This window comes from Larimichthys crocea, chromosome X, assembly GCF_000972845.2.
Source record: "Larimichthys crocea isolate SSNF chromosome X, L_crocea_2.0, whole genome shotgun sequence".
NCBI lineage: Eukaryota > Metazoa > Chordata > Actinopteri > Sciaenidae > Larimichthys > Larimichthys crocea.
The window spans coordinates 22,164,215-22,180,963 of NC_040020.1; the positions used below are offsets into that span (position 1 = coordinate 22,164,215).

Sequence of the window (16,749 nt, forward strand, 5' to 3'; positions counted from 1 at the left end):
TTGTAAGTTACTGGTACTGAAACAAATCAGTTAAATTTGACCATATGGTGCTTATATCACACTTGATACTATCTGGCTGTAAATGGAAGTTGCCAGGGCTCGTAAAAACAAGGAACTCATGTTTAAATGAAAAAACCAAACTGGATCTAAAATTGTGACACACCTAATAAGAGAAATTATTTTATCAGACTTAAACTCTATAAAAAGTACAATCATGCTCAAATCAAGTGACATTCATTTATTATGCTTCTGTCAGATAAATTTACAACACAAACAAAAACCTGCCTCCTCTGTCTGCGTTGCGTACCTGTCATACAGAACAGAGGCAGACGACAGGTTATAGAGCTTTGCTGCAAAGCACACAGACACGTCAGTACGTCAAGTCAGTCTGTCTCCACGCTGCTCATCTTCAGTCCTGAGCTGGAATGAGGGAGGAGGACGAAAGGCGCATGTAAAGAAAAACTTATTCACAGTGCTTAGAAATGCTGCAGTGGTTTGGGACCCCTCCCTCTGGATCCACATGTACCCACACTGGGACCACTAGAGCCTGGAGTTTGTCTTGCTTCTCCTCCCTTTCACACTTCTTTCGGTCTCGATGGAGTAAACACTGAGGACTTCCTGACCCCCATTAAAAAACAACAACAAGGAAAGCTTATTCACATCACAGCTCTCACCTCCACAGATCACGAGGGTTCTTCAACCATCTGGTCTGACCAGAGAGGACGACAGTCTGCGGGCTCTGAAACGACGCACTGAACATTACCCTGAAAGTCTGGATGATTGTGACGAATGTATTGCTTTAGTAAAGCTACATGGAGGTCTCCGCCTTTTGAGAAGTGACTTTGACCATTTGATTGTCGAAGTATTTCAATGCTAGTACCAGTACTAAATCTGCTTTAGACCAGTAACAGTTGATTGTCTGTCACACATTATAGCTATGTAAATGTTTTCTGTTACGAGCTCGAACTTATTAACTTTTAGAGTATGCAGAGAACAACGAATTCTGACACATTTTCCATCGCATACTTTACCCAGGCCCTTCGTCCTTGACGAGATTAAATTTGGGTCAAAGTTACATATGATGCAGATCTACATAGCAGGGCAGTATGACTGAAGTTGGCTTCATTTAACAACAAATAAGTGACATCTAGTCTGTAAATGACAAGAACATGTACTGTGAGTGACAAACGGCTTGTTTTGAATATGATATCAGGCTCTTTGGACAGTTCCAACACTTTGTAAAAACTGGAAAATCTAAAAATAATTAGCATTATCCAGACTTTCCAGACTTTCCAGACATGCACATGGAACCCTCATCACATGGCCCACGAGATGTTGGCCGCGTGCTCCTTGGCCTTCATGCGCAGCACAGCGATGCTGGATGAGCGCCTCTCAAACTCGGGCTTGGTCTCGAAGGCATGGTGACCATTGGCAGCCGGCGTGAGGAGGGAGTCTGCACTGAAGAAGTTGTTGAGGGAGACATGGCCGAACTGGTTCTGCTGATTGGGAAAGCCCACATAGCCGTGGTCGGCGGCACCGGCAGCAGAGCGAGGGGAGTGCGAGTAGGACGTGACGCAGGGAGGGGAGCCTCGGGGCAGCATGCAGGAGGAGACCACAGAGCCACCGGGAGCAGCGCTGGGCCACAGGTTGTTTGGAATCTGTTGGGTGGAAGAAGACATTTTAGATATTGGGGAGAATAATTTCCTTGAGGATCTACTGGAGCACAAACTTCAAAATTAGCTTCAATAGATAATTTAGCACCAAGATTTCAACAATATTTAACAAAAAAACTTTTCAAACACTTTCAATCATGACACCTGAGCCCTCCATTGGCTAATGAAGACTGTGTATACCTTCTGAGTTGAGATTATCTGGACGTATTGTAGGAACAAAAATGAAAAATAGAAATGTAGGAACTATATCTCTACTACAAATACATCAAAAACAGTAGCTGTAGCTACAGATCTGAAAAATTGCTGTAGTTGGAGTTTGCTCAACACTGAGACGATGAGTTGTACATGCAATGCAGCTGTTTAACTAATATTTTCTTAAATGTTTAAATAAGAAAGCATGGAAATGTCTCACATACGCAGGGCTGCTTTACACATATTAGAACAAATAAACAAAAACAACATGTTTTCTCACTTAACTCTTTCTGGACATGCAGTGAGTTTTTGTTTTATTTGCCCAAGTTATGAGATAACAGATGTCCCGTTAATAATTGCATTTATCTCTATTATATTGGCGTGGAGAGAGAAATCACTAAATTTGGACGGATAAAACCAAAACTATCAGCATGGCTCGATGACATGAGAAAGGAGAAAAAATGTTCTTGAGGAGGATGAAGTGACTGTTTATGAGTCCGAATGCAAACAGATCCAAACACTTCCAAAAACACAGGCTGTCTTTTTAATCTATCACTAAAGCGTCACACAGTCTCTCTCAGAGTCCAAAGAAGACATATAGAGCGGATGTGACTGATTTTTAAGGCAGGAACTCAACAGCATGTCCATCTTTAACCTAAAATTTGGACTGAACTGACAGCTTGATAACATTTTAAATTACTTCATTCACTCAGAGGCAGCTCGTTCAATGTCATTTGCCAAGAGATCAATCAAACTGAGAGGACAAGCCAGTGGAAGTAAGTAGCATGTGAATAGCATGCAAATTCATTTCTTCCTTAATTGTATTTAGTGAAAATGACGTCACTGAAATATGTCGCTATAGCTTACGTCTCTTCAACATAAATCCCATGTCATACTTCAAGAGAAAATCAATGCACCAAGATAGTTACATCCATAAATATACCTAGAGAAAAAACAGAAAACTGCAAAAGTATAGAGACTGAACTGACCTGCTATTGCTCAGCTTTTTGCCAGTTAACTCTGACAGTCAGATACATTTCTTTGGGAGCACTAAAATGTGCTTGAATCAGCTTGGCCAGTACGTTCCTGTCAACATGTGCCATCGATAAGCAGCACCTCAGTCTGTGCCTCAAAAAGTAACCATATTGTCCGAAAGCATCACTGCCAACAAAACAAAAGCAAACTCTTTAAAAACCCACAAGAACGCAATCCATGTCCACTGCATTTATGCAGACAAAACCCCACCCACCTCCAGCACAATTACATGTAGGGCGATCCATTTGATGACAGTAATCCGGAATAGCTGTAAGAAAGGGCATGGCTGGTGTCCAGGAGTATCTATCAGAAACATGTGTGAAGAAAATACGAGACAGTCCAACACATTTCTGACCTGGTCTTGGGCCAGGGGCATAGCAGAGCCTGACTCTGTCTGTTTCTTTTTTTTTAAATTCCACTTCTTTGAATTCAACACAAAAGCTGCTTTCTGTTAATGTCAACACACACACACACACACACACACACACACACACACACACACACTCCCTGTGAGAGACTGCCGCCTGCATATTTCCAATTCAAAAAAATCTAAAAAGCTCTACAACACTCGGAGGCCCATAATCTCAGTTTGTGATAGAGAACGCTGACATGGTGCGTCTCCCCTCACTTCATCTTGCACCTGACCTTTGTCCAAAACTGCAAGACGAATGTTCAGTTAACATGAAATCTGATATAAGTCCATTCATTCAGCCGTGACACCTCACAGAGGCTCTAATCAGTGCTCGGCCTCTTATCTGAGGATGGGTTTCATAATAAGTGATTTATAGAGCAGCAGTGACATGCACTGATGTATACAGATAAAGGCATGAATTTGTTGTGACTTATATACGCTGACTTTTTTTTTTTTAAGAAGTAGTAGGAGGAAGATGTCAGGCTGTTACAGTATGCTTTAGACCGACGGATGAAAATTCCCATCAGAGATGGATTTGAAATGAAACATTAAAAACTTGGACTGTTAGAAAACGATGAGCACGACTTGCCTGTGTGTAGCTGTCAGTCCTCGGTAACACTGATAAATCGTAGGTGGCTGCAAAGTGAGTTTTGGCTTGTTGGATCTGCCCGTAGCGCTCTCGTTTCCGCCACTTTGCTCTTCTGTTCTGAAACCACACCTAATTATGCGTTAAAGAGAAAAAATAAAAGAAAATGAGACAAAACAAAATCAATTAAATTCACGTCACATTTCCACAAAATAGCACGGGGAATTTGCGTAAAAAAGACCAAGTCCAACTAAAAGTCAAAATCATTTTAAAAAGCTGGAGCAGCCTGAAATTAAAATGTATCCTGCTTTGAGGAAAATCAACATTTTGGTTTTCATTACTAAACATATTTATGAGCTACATTGCTGGATTTGGGATTTTTACGCACTTCTTGCGCACAGCGGCTCCATATTTGTCGCCTTAAAGACTTCTTTTTTTTTTTTTTTTTCATTTTATGGTTTCATTTCTCCAAATGTGACAGTTAACAAAATAAGAGCCTGGTGATAAACTCTACCTGCACTCTGGCCTCTGTTAATTCCGTCCTCATGGCCAGCTGTTCCCTCACATAAACATCTGGATAGTGAGTTTTCTGAAAGACTTTCTCCAGCTCCTCCAGCTGCGCGCTGGTGAAAGTCGTCCGGTGTCTCCTCTTCTTGCTACTGGACACGTTACTGTCGCACTTGTCTCCCATGTCGTCTAAATCTGTTTTCTCCTGTCCGGTTGTGACCGGAGAGGCCCGCAGAGTGCAACAACTGTCCATCGACCTCCCGAGGTCCGAGTGCAAAGTGTCGTCGTCTGTTTTTGGCACACCGTAATTGGCTAAAATTTATAATTGAGAAATTAGTAACAAAATTATTAGATTATTACACTGTAAATGCAACTTACACTTCAAAATAAAACTTGACTATCAAATTATTACTGCCCCTAGTATTTAAATAAACAACAACAAAAAATGTAAAAATGATGGGCCTAGCTCACCCTTGATCCTTCAAGTGTTTTACACTATAAAAAACTCCAACAATGAGTTTGCAATTTTTAAAAAATATTCAATTATTACAAAATAAAACACATGTAATAATAATAACTGAACGTAAAAAACAAACAAATAGAAGAAACTTTTGGATGTTAGATTCCTGTCAGGTTTCTCTCTCTAACTCACACGCAGATGCATATCAGCTGCTGTAAAGTCGTAGTGCTGACGCACTAAAAGTCAAAGTTGGACAATAACAAGTTTTTACGCACCGTTTTGGTCTCCGCAGGGAGAGGAGCGGTGTTCACCGCTCTGAAGCCCGAAGGCCTGCACACATTTCGGGGAAGACTTGGTGAAATACTGCGCGCTGTCCAGACTCTCCATGACCTGATCCATGTAGTAATCGCTGGCCTTCATCGTTTGGCTTTTCAACGCAAACTTATCCTCCATGTACTCCATCATCTTAACCGAAATCCGCTTGCTTGAATCAAATGTCACCATAAAAAAGGAAACTAATCGCCGTCGCGCACCGATGATCGGAGCACTGCCCTGTAATGCAATAATTCGCCAATGGAGTTAATTTGCTCTGTCTTGAAGGCACAACGTCTTTATAGCCCCAAAGAGAATGAGACCCGTAAAGAGCCCCCCTCCTCTCTGAATATGAAACAGCACCAACTCCTCCCACGAGCTGAATCCAAACCAAACAGCAGTTTAAAGTGATTCTAGACCCACAAAGAGTCCGAGAGAGGAAACAATCAAAAGTGACTTTAATTTAGAACATGTTTAGACATCCACAACGAGCCAATGCTTTATCTGCAGCTACGAGCTGTGACTGAATGGGATTTAATCTGAGTCTCTGGATAATCTCTGCTCGGCGTTCGATTCGTTTTATTGAAGTTTAACTTGAAGTTTTAATGACAGCAAAATAAAGTGAAGAACAAAATGCCTGAAGTTTACTTCATGAGGAATGAACATGTATTTGACCTCATTTTATTTCATTTGATTTATCAGCCTGTTCTATGAGCATCATGTTAGGTTTCACATCTTTATATTTCTAATAATTAGGCCCTGATAAATCTGTTATGTTGCATTTCAAGTCTATAAAGGCGTTAGGATAATAAATTAATATCTAATTATACTGTATTAAAAAAGCAAACTTATTTAAATATTTAATTAGGAAGAAAAACTAGGACGCAAATACTTTTCTTTTTGTTTCTGTCACTTCGAAAAACGCTGCTCACAGGGAAACACTATATAATATATAATTATGTAATAATAAATAAAGCTTCTTTATTTGTTTTATTGTTTTATTATTTAAGAACTTGTGATCTTAAATTAACAATTGTTAAGACATGCGCGCATGGGTCAATCTTTAAACACAGTCCAAATCTGGATCTTATTCTCTTTTTTAAGTTCTGACATCTTGACAAAAAAAAAAAAAATTACAATTTTCATACATTCGGATCATTTAAACGGAGCTATATTTTTCGTCCACTGCACCGAACAATTGAAATTTATTCGGACTCATTTAAATGTCAATTTAATCTCAGCGAAGTTCGACAGTCTGGCGCACGTTTTTCCACGATCGCAGTTTATTTGTGTCAGACATTTGTAGAATTATTGATGAGATTTTAATTTTTTCCAAGAGGACATGTTATGCGTGATCAAAAAATAAATAAATAAGATGCGACAAAAACATAAGAGCCTGATCATGATGCGAAATTACGCAACAGTGCTTTGTGTAAATCGGAATAAGATGAAATCAGGATGAATGTTTATCATCCATAAATCCTGTAAATGAAGTGCTGATGCTCTCCTGTTTGAATCAAAGAGCAAACATCCAGCAGCCCTCAGGAGCAAACACACAGAACTCAACAGAGAAGTTTGTGGGAAAAAAAAAATCTTCTATTTCCTCTTATTGGAGGAATTATGTTACCACCAACCAAAGCTTATCTCCTACCTCCACGTCTCCACCCAGGCCCACACCACCTGCAATGCATACCATGCCTGGAGCTTTGGTTCGCTCTGGGGTCAGTGGCAGCTACCTGGAGCTTCACAGGGCCACAGGAGAAAAAATCTAAATAAATAGAGGTGCTCTGAAGTAACAGGCGGGGGTCGTATTTGGCTTCTAAGATGACCTCGCACACCGGCTCACGCTGAGGAGAAAATGTGAAAAGTTCACTGTGATTTGGTCTTGGGCTGGAAATTCCTGCCACAATAGATGCTTAGCGGGCATGTAAAGTTAGAGCTTGGTCACCTTTAAGCCCATCAGTCAGACTAATTCTTTAAGTGCTGCGGCCAATATGTCATGTGAGCCACCTGGAAAGACCTACACCTTCACTTTGGATAAAAACATATCCTGCCAATTTGTTAGAATATTATATAGCACTCATCATGGTCAAAATATGATTGAACTGAACTAATTACCATTCATTTCAGTCTCAAAGCAACTGATCGCAGTCCAGCACATCCAAACCAGGGCCTGAGAGGCCAAAACGTGCCACTTCAGAAGGCAGACACATGACATCATGATGCCTAAAGCCACACTTGGGTCTAATTTAATCTATTCAAATGTCTTCAGACTTTGGCTAGCCACGAAACACAAAAACGAACAGAGTTTATTTTCCCCAAAGTCCAAACTTTGTGGAGCTCATGAATGTCATTTGAGCCGGCAGAACCTTTGGCTCATGAAGCTGAATGTGAAAAAGTGAAAGCAGCTCGTTCGTGCTTTAAAAGTTTGTTTTCATTTTGTTTGTTTGTCTGTTGTTGTTTTCAGGAGTCAGACATTCCTGAGAGCTGACCAACTTTAGCTCTCGGTCACATGACTAAGTCATCTGGGTTCAAGCCGACATGTTACCTATGACTGAAACCAGAACTAACCCACCAGGAAGGCCGCTCAGACTCAATCCAGATGCTGTGACAAAAGGATAAAAAACTAATTTTAATAACAATAAAATAATCACAAAAAGATTTTTCTTCTTTTTCTTTGACCATTTTAACCACCACTGATTTAAAATGAATATCAGTAGAGTTTACTGTAAAGCCAGAATCAAGAAAGCAAGGTGAGCCCAAACATTACCACATTTTAAATGGCCGCTGATATTAAAATGGAATTCATTATTTGCATTTTAAAATACAAAAACAGATTTAGGTCCAACTAAAACAGATAGAAGCTTTTATGTTGCTTTTACATTTTAATATTGGTTTAATTTAAAAGACACAAATGAAGCAAAACGAACATTTAACAGGAGATGCACAAACACAAAGTGCATACAGTATAACATTATGGAGTCATAAACAATTTGTTTGATAATAATGAATGCACCCTGAAGCAAAAGGAAATGTTCTCAACACAATATGTTTGCTGCAGATATAATAAAAATAAATCATACCACTTATCAAGTGTTTTCTCACCACAATCTGAGCTCAGTCAAAATAAAAAATAAAAACATAACACAGTTACTGTTTGTCAGACTGTATTATAAAAACACAATTCAAAGAATGGATTATTTTAAAAATAGATATTAAAAAGATGTGTATACATTTGTATTTCATGTAATGTAAATTAAATTGTATGCACTTCCTTCCATAAATGTCAGAAATACGTCTGACACGCTGAAGTGATTCTGTTCCACCTTAATCTCAGTTTACAGATCTGTTAATAATCTTTCAATTTGTCTAAACGTCTGACTCGCTCCCTGTGACATCAGTCCTGCCCTCACTTTGGTGAACACAGTGACTATGACCTGGGATATTAGAAGCCAGCAGTTGTCACTCAAGGAATAAAACAGTTTTGACTTTTACCAGGGTCCAGTGCAGAATACTTTCTGCTTGTGTGAGTTTATTCCCAATTTCTTCATATATCAGGTTCACATTTCCAGGAGAGCATGCACATTCCTTTAGACGTATTTCCCCATTTCTTTCCTATGGCTAAAGGAGCTGGCTAATGCTGTCACAAGGCAGAAAACAAAGAAAATAACCTCTTATTATGTCATTTTTCTGTTTAACTAAGTGTTTGTGGGATTTGAACTGAAGGTTATTTTACATTCTGAAATATTTCCAATGCTCAGACATATGGATTTCCCCACAATTCTAATCACCTCTTTATGACTATTCACTTAAATAATAAATGTAACAGCAGAGTAGTAAACCTTCAAATCAGTTTTACTTCCTCTACAGTACAACTACGTTTCAGTTAGCATGTCACGCTGCGTACACACACATGCTGTAGATTGTCTATTGTATGTCCCACACTGTGTTTCAGTACTAGAGGTTCTGTCCTCGTCACAATGAGCCTCAGTATGGTGCTTTTTTATACTTTACGAGCCAGGCTGTTGTATTCTAAAGATGTTATTATCCTTTTAGGCAGCAGTTGGCTTCCATTCATTTACATATAATATAAAAATCATCAGCACAGTCCCGAAGCCCTCGGCCTGCGTTTAAAGTTACATTCTTCGTCTAATATGTAAAGCGCATTACCATGGAATGATAATATGACACTGACGCAGACTTGATCTTCACCGTGATTAATTACGGTGAAGCGTCTTTCATGAGTCTGCTAATTCATTTTCAAACATACGGAAATAAATAGAAACCACTGGCTTCTCAAATAATGGACAAAACTACACCGCATGCATTCAAAAGCTCGAGCTACAACTTGTAAGCACGCTGTAAGGAGAGGCACTTGGTGGGACTGGGATACAAAGCGCTCTCTGCCAGACCCCGTCTGACAGCATTTGCTGACTTGAGGTCAGGCTGGCAGTCTGGGCTGAGAGGGACATTCTTCATCTTATCTAAATGTGTGGTGGAGCACTCATTTCACCAGGCAATGGATTTTGGATGTCTTAGGTTACATATAATTTAGCCATAACCAAAAAGTAAACAAATCTAATGAAGACTGGTGGACAACGGTTTAACAATATAATTTCAGATGCAGCGTTTGTAGAGAAGAACTGTGGACAGATCTGAACTTGTGTCAAACAAAACGCTGGTGATAAGACATGCTTTATGTTTTATCTCACCTGTCTGAATTGTGCATTATCACAGCTATGTAATGACTGAGAAACACCATCCACTGATGACCCATGGAGAGCCTGAAGAACCAGTCTCCCCCCTGAAAAGACAGCACTCTTGGGTTTCTCAATAACCCCCAAGTGGGCAGGACCACCAGATCTCTGGCATGCGCCACTCCAAGACAAAAATCCCCATCAGCTCGTGTACAATCAAAACACACCCTCCAGACATGTGTGAGTGAAAGATAGAGAGAAAGTAAATAGACAGACATGCATTTCCTGCCAGGGAGCCACTCTGCAGCTCTGACTATTTGTTTTGACATTCATTAAGTTATCATTTCCAGCCGGCGGACCAGCGATGAACCTCCAAGCCTCCAAGAGGTTCACCGCCTCCGGTGGGCAGTGTTTGCGGACAGACGCCTTAGCTCTCCAAATTCACATACACAGACAAGGCCATTAGAATCCAAGACTGAAAATAAAGAAAACATCTTTCTAATTCAAACACCAATGTTTTCACTCGGCTCATAAAAGCAGTAATTTCAAGCCCACTGTTGGTGAGCATCGGCTAAAAATAGCCACAGATCGGGGAAATTGCACTTAAATCTCTGGGCTTTATTAAACTTTACTCCTAAGAGAGCACAGCAGAAGTGGAAAAAGCAAGTCTCTTCCCATGACTACAAACTATAATTATGAGATTTTTTGTCAAGAGAGTAAATCGGGAGAAAAACAGCAGTTAAGCATCCTGCGAGACATAAATCCACAGGTATTAATGGCCCCGGTTCTGATTTCCTGCCATCATTTGCATACGAAGCGTGCTATTTGCAAGGTTTGTGATTTTCTTCCATGTGTTTTGGTGCTGGCTGGCTGAGATCACGTTCAGGCAGTGACACTTGAGCAGAATCAACATAATGGAAGTGCCTGAAGATATTTGGGCTGGTCCTGGTCCTATTGGTCCTAATTAATTTTTTAGAGAGGGAGCTCGAGTTTTCAGCTCAGTTGAAAAGGAATAGCTGCAGGCAGATTCAGCGCTTGCGATGAAATAGCACTGAAAATAAAAATAAAGACAGTCTTCTTCATGGACGGAAAAGATTGTGGAGCTGAAATGTATTGGTTTAAACCTTGTCTCACTACATTTGTGGTATTTTCTTGCATGAAAACATGGTAATACCACAACACAGGTTGTTGTTAGTATCATGTTGCATCCGAAGGGAAGCATAAATATGTTGTCCAAAACAAGATGCACATTTTGAAAAAGCTGCATTCTTTGTATCAGAAGAGGTGAACTGAAAAAAAAAGTCTCGTCTTTATGTTGTCCTAGGTAAGGACAGCAAAAAAGATGACATGTTTGTAGCAGAGTTTGTGTTTTACTTGTACACTTTGTCCCTCTTCCTGCCCCCTCCCCAGCCGCCGCTCATCTGGATGGGGTTGTCTCGGAAGGAGATGCGCTCTTTTTTTGACGGAGCTGACGTGACTCGCTTCGGAGATGGAACTTCTTCTCCTGGAGACATAGAAGGAAAATGTGTCAATATCGCATATGTAAATCGAGCAGTGTGAAATCAATCCATCATAGACATCAAATGGTAATCCATAACATTTGTGCTATTTAAAGAGTGGATATGATGCCAGGCATTCATTCCTGTGCTGTTGTAGTCATGTGTCACTCGTGGTTTTACTGGATTTTTGTTCCTTGTGGTCCTAACTCAGCCTATCTATAATCAATATAATAAAACAGTTTCTAGAGGAAGGAATATTAATGACTTCCATCTAACAAAAAAGTTATTCTCGTGAGGATTTTACCCTGGAATACCTTTTGTCAAAATGTGATCTAATGTTCATGGAGGAAAGGACATTATCTGCATCACGCAAAGTTGATTTTGGGCTATTCATGCAATCCACTATGACACCTATGTGGTAATTAATATTTGCAAACTGCATTTATCGAAGCATCATCTGCTGAATGCTGAAGAGCATTATTTCATGTTGGGCAACTTAATCGTGAACTTTTTCTATTTGTTTCAATCATTTGATCTTAAATGAATTGAGCATTTTAAAAAGTCACATTACAAATATAGCCATAAGACACAATTTTAACTTTAGTTTGGTCTCTGACCCAGCAGACTCGAGACAAAACCATATCAAATCTCACTGTTAAGTCTGTTTGTGTGCTCCGTCACCCAGGAGCGCCGTGTGCTGTATCAGAGGCCCTTCCATTTCACCTGGGGATCAGTACAAAGCTTTTCAAACACACAGAACAAAGGCAGTGCTTCTCCCAGGCATGATGCATTCCACGTGTAGAGCCCAGGACCGCGGTCTCCACGGCCGCCCCACACAGGGAGCCAAACAGCGGGGAGGGCTCTGGAGAAGGTGGGGGGCCTGGGATGCATCGCAGGTACTGACCCGGCTCCAAATGTCTGCACAGCTTGCACACTGTATAGAATATCTATCCATATAAGTCATACCTAATCCAGGTTTTTGATTTAAGTCATGTCTGTAATGTAACTCTATTTTCCTCTCATCGTGTTTGTGTAATGCAGTTTAGAGATAAACCACCGCGGCCTTTTGTGTTTATTTTTAGACATTTTAGGCGGCCTTTGTTGGCTGAATTTCATTTCTTGAAGACTTTTGTCCAATTATATGTCCCAAATCAAAAACAGAACGCAAAACGTGACACACATGTTGCTAATATCAATGCAAGTTGTGGAGTCATGCTATTAAATGAACAGAGATAAACAAATGACCACACATCTGACCCAACCGCTGTGACCAAACAAATTGTTTTCCATCATTTTACTCCTATTAGAGTTGAACAGTGGACAAAATTGAAGGAGCAGATATGCAACTTAAGTGGTTTCCTCTGCACACGTAATGAAAATATTTTGTGAGCCTGGAAACGCATTTTATGGCACTATCCCAGCAAGTGGTGAGTATCGCATTGCAATAGGTTATAGAGAAGGTTATAGAGTATTTATGTAGTCTTTACTGTGATGGCAAACTAAGTGAACCTTCTCACTTTAAACCTTCACTTTGATGTATGTGCGCCACTTCAGAGGCAAAGGATCTATAACTTTTTGAACAATAAAGATTGTTTTTTGTTTTTCTATAAAAAGATGTTTTTCAAAGAAGCTGCATTTCCTGATTTCAGATGACCTGTCCAAGTTTATGAATTCTCTAATTGGCTTTTTGAGAAATGCTCTAGCCTTACACATACATTCATATTTCAATTTGCCCTAGACAATTTCGATAAGTGGTGTTTTCAGTGCAGACAAAGAGGCTTTCTTTCTCCCGGCCGTACTCCTGAGGAGAACAACAGTCTGCCTGCTGAGCACGACGACACTCGCTCCTGCGGCTGCTGCACCTCGTGGATATCATTTTGAAATAATCATCGGAATCCAATTTGGCTTCATTAACAGGGACAGGGCTCTCGTTCACTTGGGTTCCTGGGCTTGTTTAATGTGGTCATCTGCTTTCAGCGTGTCAGTAGCATCTTTGTCATTCAAACTCCTGAGCCCCACTTCTCCTGACAGAAGGGCCAGTCATTCTTCACTGAAAGAACTGTTTTTTTGTTTTTTTTCCCTTTCTGCCCGTTTCCTGTCAGAGGAGAAATTCACTGCACTCTGTCCCCAGCCCGACCTTGTGGCTTCCCCTCCCCTCCTGAAGCAGCCGACCGGTGGAGTCCGGCCTGAATAAGCAGCAGCCTTTATCCCTAGCTCTGTGAACTCAGGTCTATGTGACCCAAGACCCAAGTGTGCAAACACAGAAACATCTGTACACACATGTGCTGAATGTACAGGTACGTACATACACACACATGCAAACAAAAACATGCACACAATCTTAATCTATGATTTTTTATGTTTAATCATAACACAGTTATACACAGACTGTCCCATTTTTATAATTACTGACTTTATTGTATTTTTATGTCACTGTGCTTTCTTCCTTCAAATGTCAAATGTTCTGTCATTGAAAAAACAATGAAAGGTCAGCTCAGCTTAATAATAAATAGTAATTAATACATTTGCATAAAATATACTGAATATCAGTGCTGCAATGATGAGTCGATTAATTGATTAGTTGTCACAAATTCTGATAATCGATTCATCGTTTTGAGTGATTTTTTAAAGAATTTTCTGATTTCAAATATAAATATTTTCTGGGGTTTCTTTTAGTCTTCTATGACAGTAAACTGAATATATTTGGGCTGTAGACATTTGGGGATATCATCTTGGGCTTTAGGAAACTGTGATCAACATTTTTCAACATTTTATAGACCAAACTAATAGATGAATTGATACAATGAGTTTGTCTCCATTTATTTATTGCCATTTATCTGGATTATTGTGAAATAATGTTAAAAACAGTCAGTGAAGCAAATAATTTACTTGGGGAAAGTTGAGACCTGTGTTTGAGAAAATTCTGTGAATGTTTTTTTTGGTTTAGTTAAAAACTCCCACTAACACAGTGATTTGATGTAGAAAAATGGCTGTGAAGTTCATAGGACTCACTTGTATGACCCAAAGAGTTTTTGCGAAGATAATTGTTCTGTTTGCAAGGCTGGGCAGCTGAACTGCTGTTGGCCCACAATCCACTGGCATGATGTAGATGCTCTGTATATCCTGGGTCCGCCTGCACGCACCGCACACACAGAAACACATATACACACACAAATGAGGCCCAACATGACACGTCTCACGCAAGCAGTCCAGCATTTTGAAAAACATTCAACAACCAGCGGCTCTGCAGTCTGAACATATCTAAGAAACAGGAGGAAGAGGGCGGCTCCTCTTGCCAGTGATCATAACTCAAAGTGCTCTATAACGGCACGGAGACCTGCAGTTTCCGACTTCAAAGACCTCATGAGCATCAGTTTCGTTCTAGGGCCCAGGAAAACTGCTCCAAAGTGACACTGAGATTTCTGCAAGTAAAATGAAGAAATTGCAGCCAGTTGATCCAATTGAGAGTGTCACAGTGGAGCTGAACCTCAGACTCACCACCCCCCTCCCCTCACCCCCTGCCTCCTTTAAATCGAAGCTGATGAGACAGGCTCCAGGGGAGGGAACCTCCAGCGCGGGACATGACTCTGACTGCTGAATGTAAATACTGCATATCCTCATATACATGCAACTGCCCACTCAGGAAAGATTCAAATCAAGATTCACTGTCATCCTATAAAGTGAATGAACTGCAGGGGAAACAGTGTGGGGTACTCACCACGAGCTGTACTCTGCCTCCATTCAAAACGTCTGAGCTGATCTCCGGTAAAAAATGTTCACTGAAGAGAGGATTTTAAAAAAGCTGTTAGTGCTCTGTGTATTTTGAATAGATTCAGCAGTTTTCCCTCTTGAGTTCTATGCAATTACCTCTGTCATATTATAAAATAAACACAGATGCCATGTTTGATAATCTTAATGTCTATTTGTTAGGTAGGGTTTAGCATAGGCCTGTTCACTGCCTCACTCATTGCATTTTGATGATAGAATCCCTACTACACAAATCATTTGATATGACCATATTGAAAAAATAACAGGCTGACAGAAAGTCGAAAGAAAATATATTTTTAAAAAATCACCACTGCTAAAAAATGATTACCAGAAATATAAAACCAACTGTTTTACTGATTAGTACTTGACTTGGATGTTTGAGCTTCACTATGCACAATGATGATTGTGCAGTTTGAACAGGCAAAGTTTGTCTGTGTTTATCTTAGATCTGACAGATGTGTATGGTTTTGTGACATCACAACCAGTTTGGAAGCCAAAATGTGGACCACTGTGCGGATGAAAATCGCATCATACCCAAATCATTATTCCAAGCAGGATATTTTTGTGTCTTAAAACATGTCTGGAAAATTGACAGCAGCTCATTAAAGGATCAGTTTACCCACACTACAAAAAACATATTACCTCCAGTGGCATCGAGCCATGCAAGTAGTTTTGACTGTATTTGCCCATGTTTTGAGATATCCATCTCTCAGATTTCTGCCACCTCCCAAATAAAACACTGTTGCATTGAAATGTGTCAGTTCTACAGCATGGATAATCTGCATCGCTGTGAAATCCCAAAGACAGATTACAAGGTTGTGAATTATCAAGGACACTTTTCTGTAGCCTGTAGAGGTTTCTTCAGTTTTTTTTCTCAAAAAAAAAAAAGAAACACTTCTCTGTAATTTCGTGAAGCGACCCTTTAATCCAATTTGAGCTGCACAACACACCACTTACGCCACCTTATGACCGAGATAAACCTCCTCACCTCTCTGAGTCCCTGTCAGAGTGAGCAGCCTGGGTGTGCAGCCACTGCTGAGCTCGTTCCCGCTTCACTCGCTCTGTCTTCTCTGCTTGCTGAAGGCCCACCTCGGCCTCGCGAGCTGCACTCAGGAGAAAACATCAAATAAATGTCTCAGGCTGTTATTTTTTCTCTGTCTCCTCTCATCAGCAACAAGTAACATTCTCGATGACAACAGTAACAAAGAATGAGTGTGCTGCCTATCAGGGAAAGTTGAGGTGAGGGTGGCATGTTTCTAAATGACAACAGACGTAATCAATACTTCAGTAAAGGAGTTGTGTTAACAGATGCTCACCAGAATAGAAGCTTAGCAGATAAACAGCTCATGGACCCAATCTGTAGCAACATTTGACATGTTTCACTGTAATTACAGCCAGCCAGGGCTTCCAGCACTGGAAGAGATCAGTGGTCAAAGCTTCCAGTGTTTATGTTTGGGCTTAAGGTGGTGTATTTGTTTGGAAGAGTCGAGGGCATTACTATAATACATTAAATGTTGCTGAAAGTTGCAACAGGAGAGGATCTGCTATTACAACTATTGTTGGGGCTTGTGGTTCGTTGTAAAATTGAAACCAAGCAGTGTTCCATAG

General features: G+C 40.2%; 2 protein-coding genes across 2 annotated transcripts in view; both read right to left on the minus strand.

Annotated features, from left to right (window-relative positions):
• Positions 1 to 242: 242 nt before the first annotated feature.
• Positions 243 to 5,497, minus strand: alx1 (ALX homeobox 1). The gene is made up of 4 exons (XM_010735472.3): positions 5,141 to 5,497; positions 4,413 to 4,717; positions 3,902 to 4,030; positions 243 to 1,658 (listed from the first exon to the last, which is right to left on the minus strand). Exons 1-4 carry the CDS (start codon positions 5,367 to 5,369, stop codon positions 1,317 to 1,319), a joined length of 1,005 nt encoding a protein of 334 aa, XP_010733774.1. The 5' UTR covers positions 5,370 to 5,497; the 3' UTR covers positions 243 to 1,316.
• A 2,753-nt stretch (positions 5,498 to 8,250) lies between these two features.
• The window catches only part of lrriq1 (leucine-rich repeats and IQ motif containing 1), a 32,180-nt gene continuing 23,681 nt past the window's right edge, over positions 8,251 to 16,749 (minus strand). The window contains exons 17-20 of the mRNA XM_027283616.1: positions 16,130 to 16,244; positions 15,092 to 15,152; positions 14,386 to 14,506; positions 8,251 to 11,378 (exon numbers count right to left, since the gene is read on the minus strand). Of these exons, the coding sequence (XP_027139417.1) occupies positions 11,245 to 11,378; positions 14,386 to 14,506; positions 15,092 to 15,152; positions 16,130 to 16,244 (431 nt within the window). The 3' untranslated portion in view covers positions 8,251 to 11,244. The remainder of the gene's footprint in view (positions 11,379 to 14,385; positions 14,507 to 15,091; positions 15,153 to 16,129; positions 16,245 to 16,749) is intronic.

Excerpts from the sequence above, each read along its gene's own strand:
- alx1 (XM_010735472.3), bottom strand. The coding sequence starts at position 5,369 with ATGGTGACATTTGATTCAAGCAAGCGGATTTCGGTTAAGATGATGGAG. Across the intron at positions 4,718-5,140 it reads TCCCTGCGGAGACCAAAACG|CCAATTACGGTGTGCCAAAA; the intron begins GTGCGTAAAAAC and ends TATAAATTTTAG. Across the intron at positions 1,659-3,901 it reads GGACTGACAGCTACACACAG|ATTCCAAACAACCTGTGGCC; the intron begins GCAAGTCGTGCT and ends TCCACCCAACAG.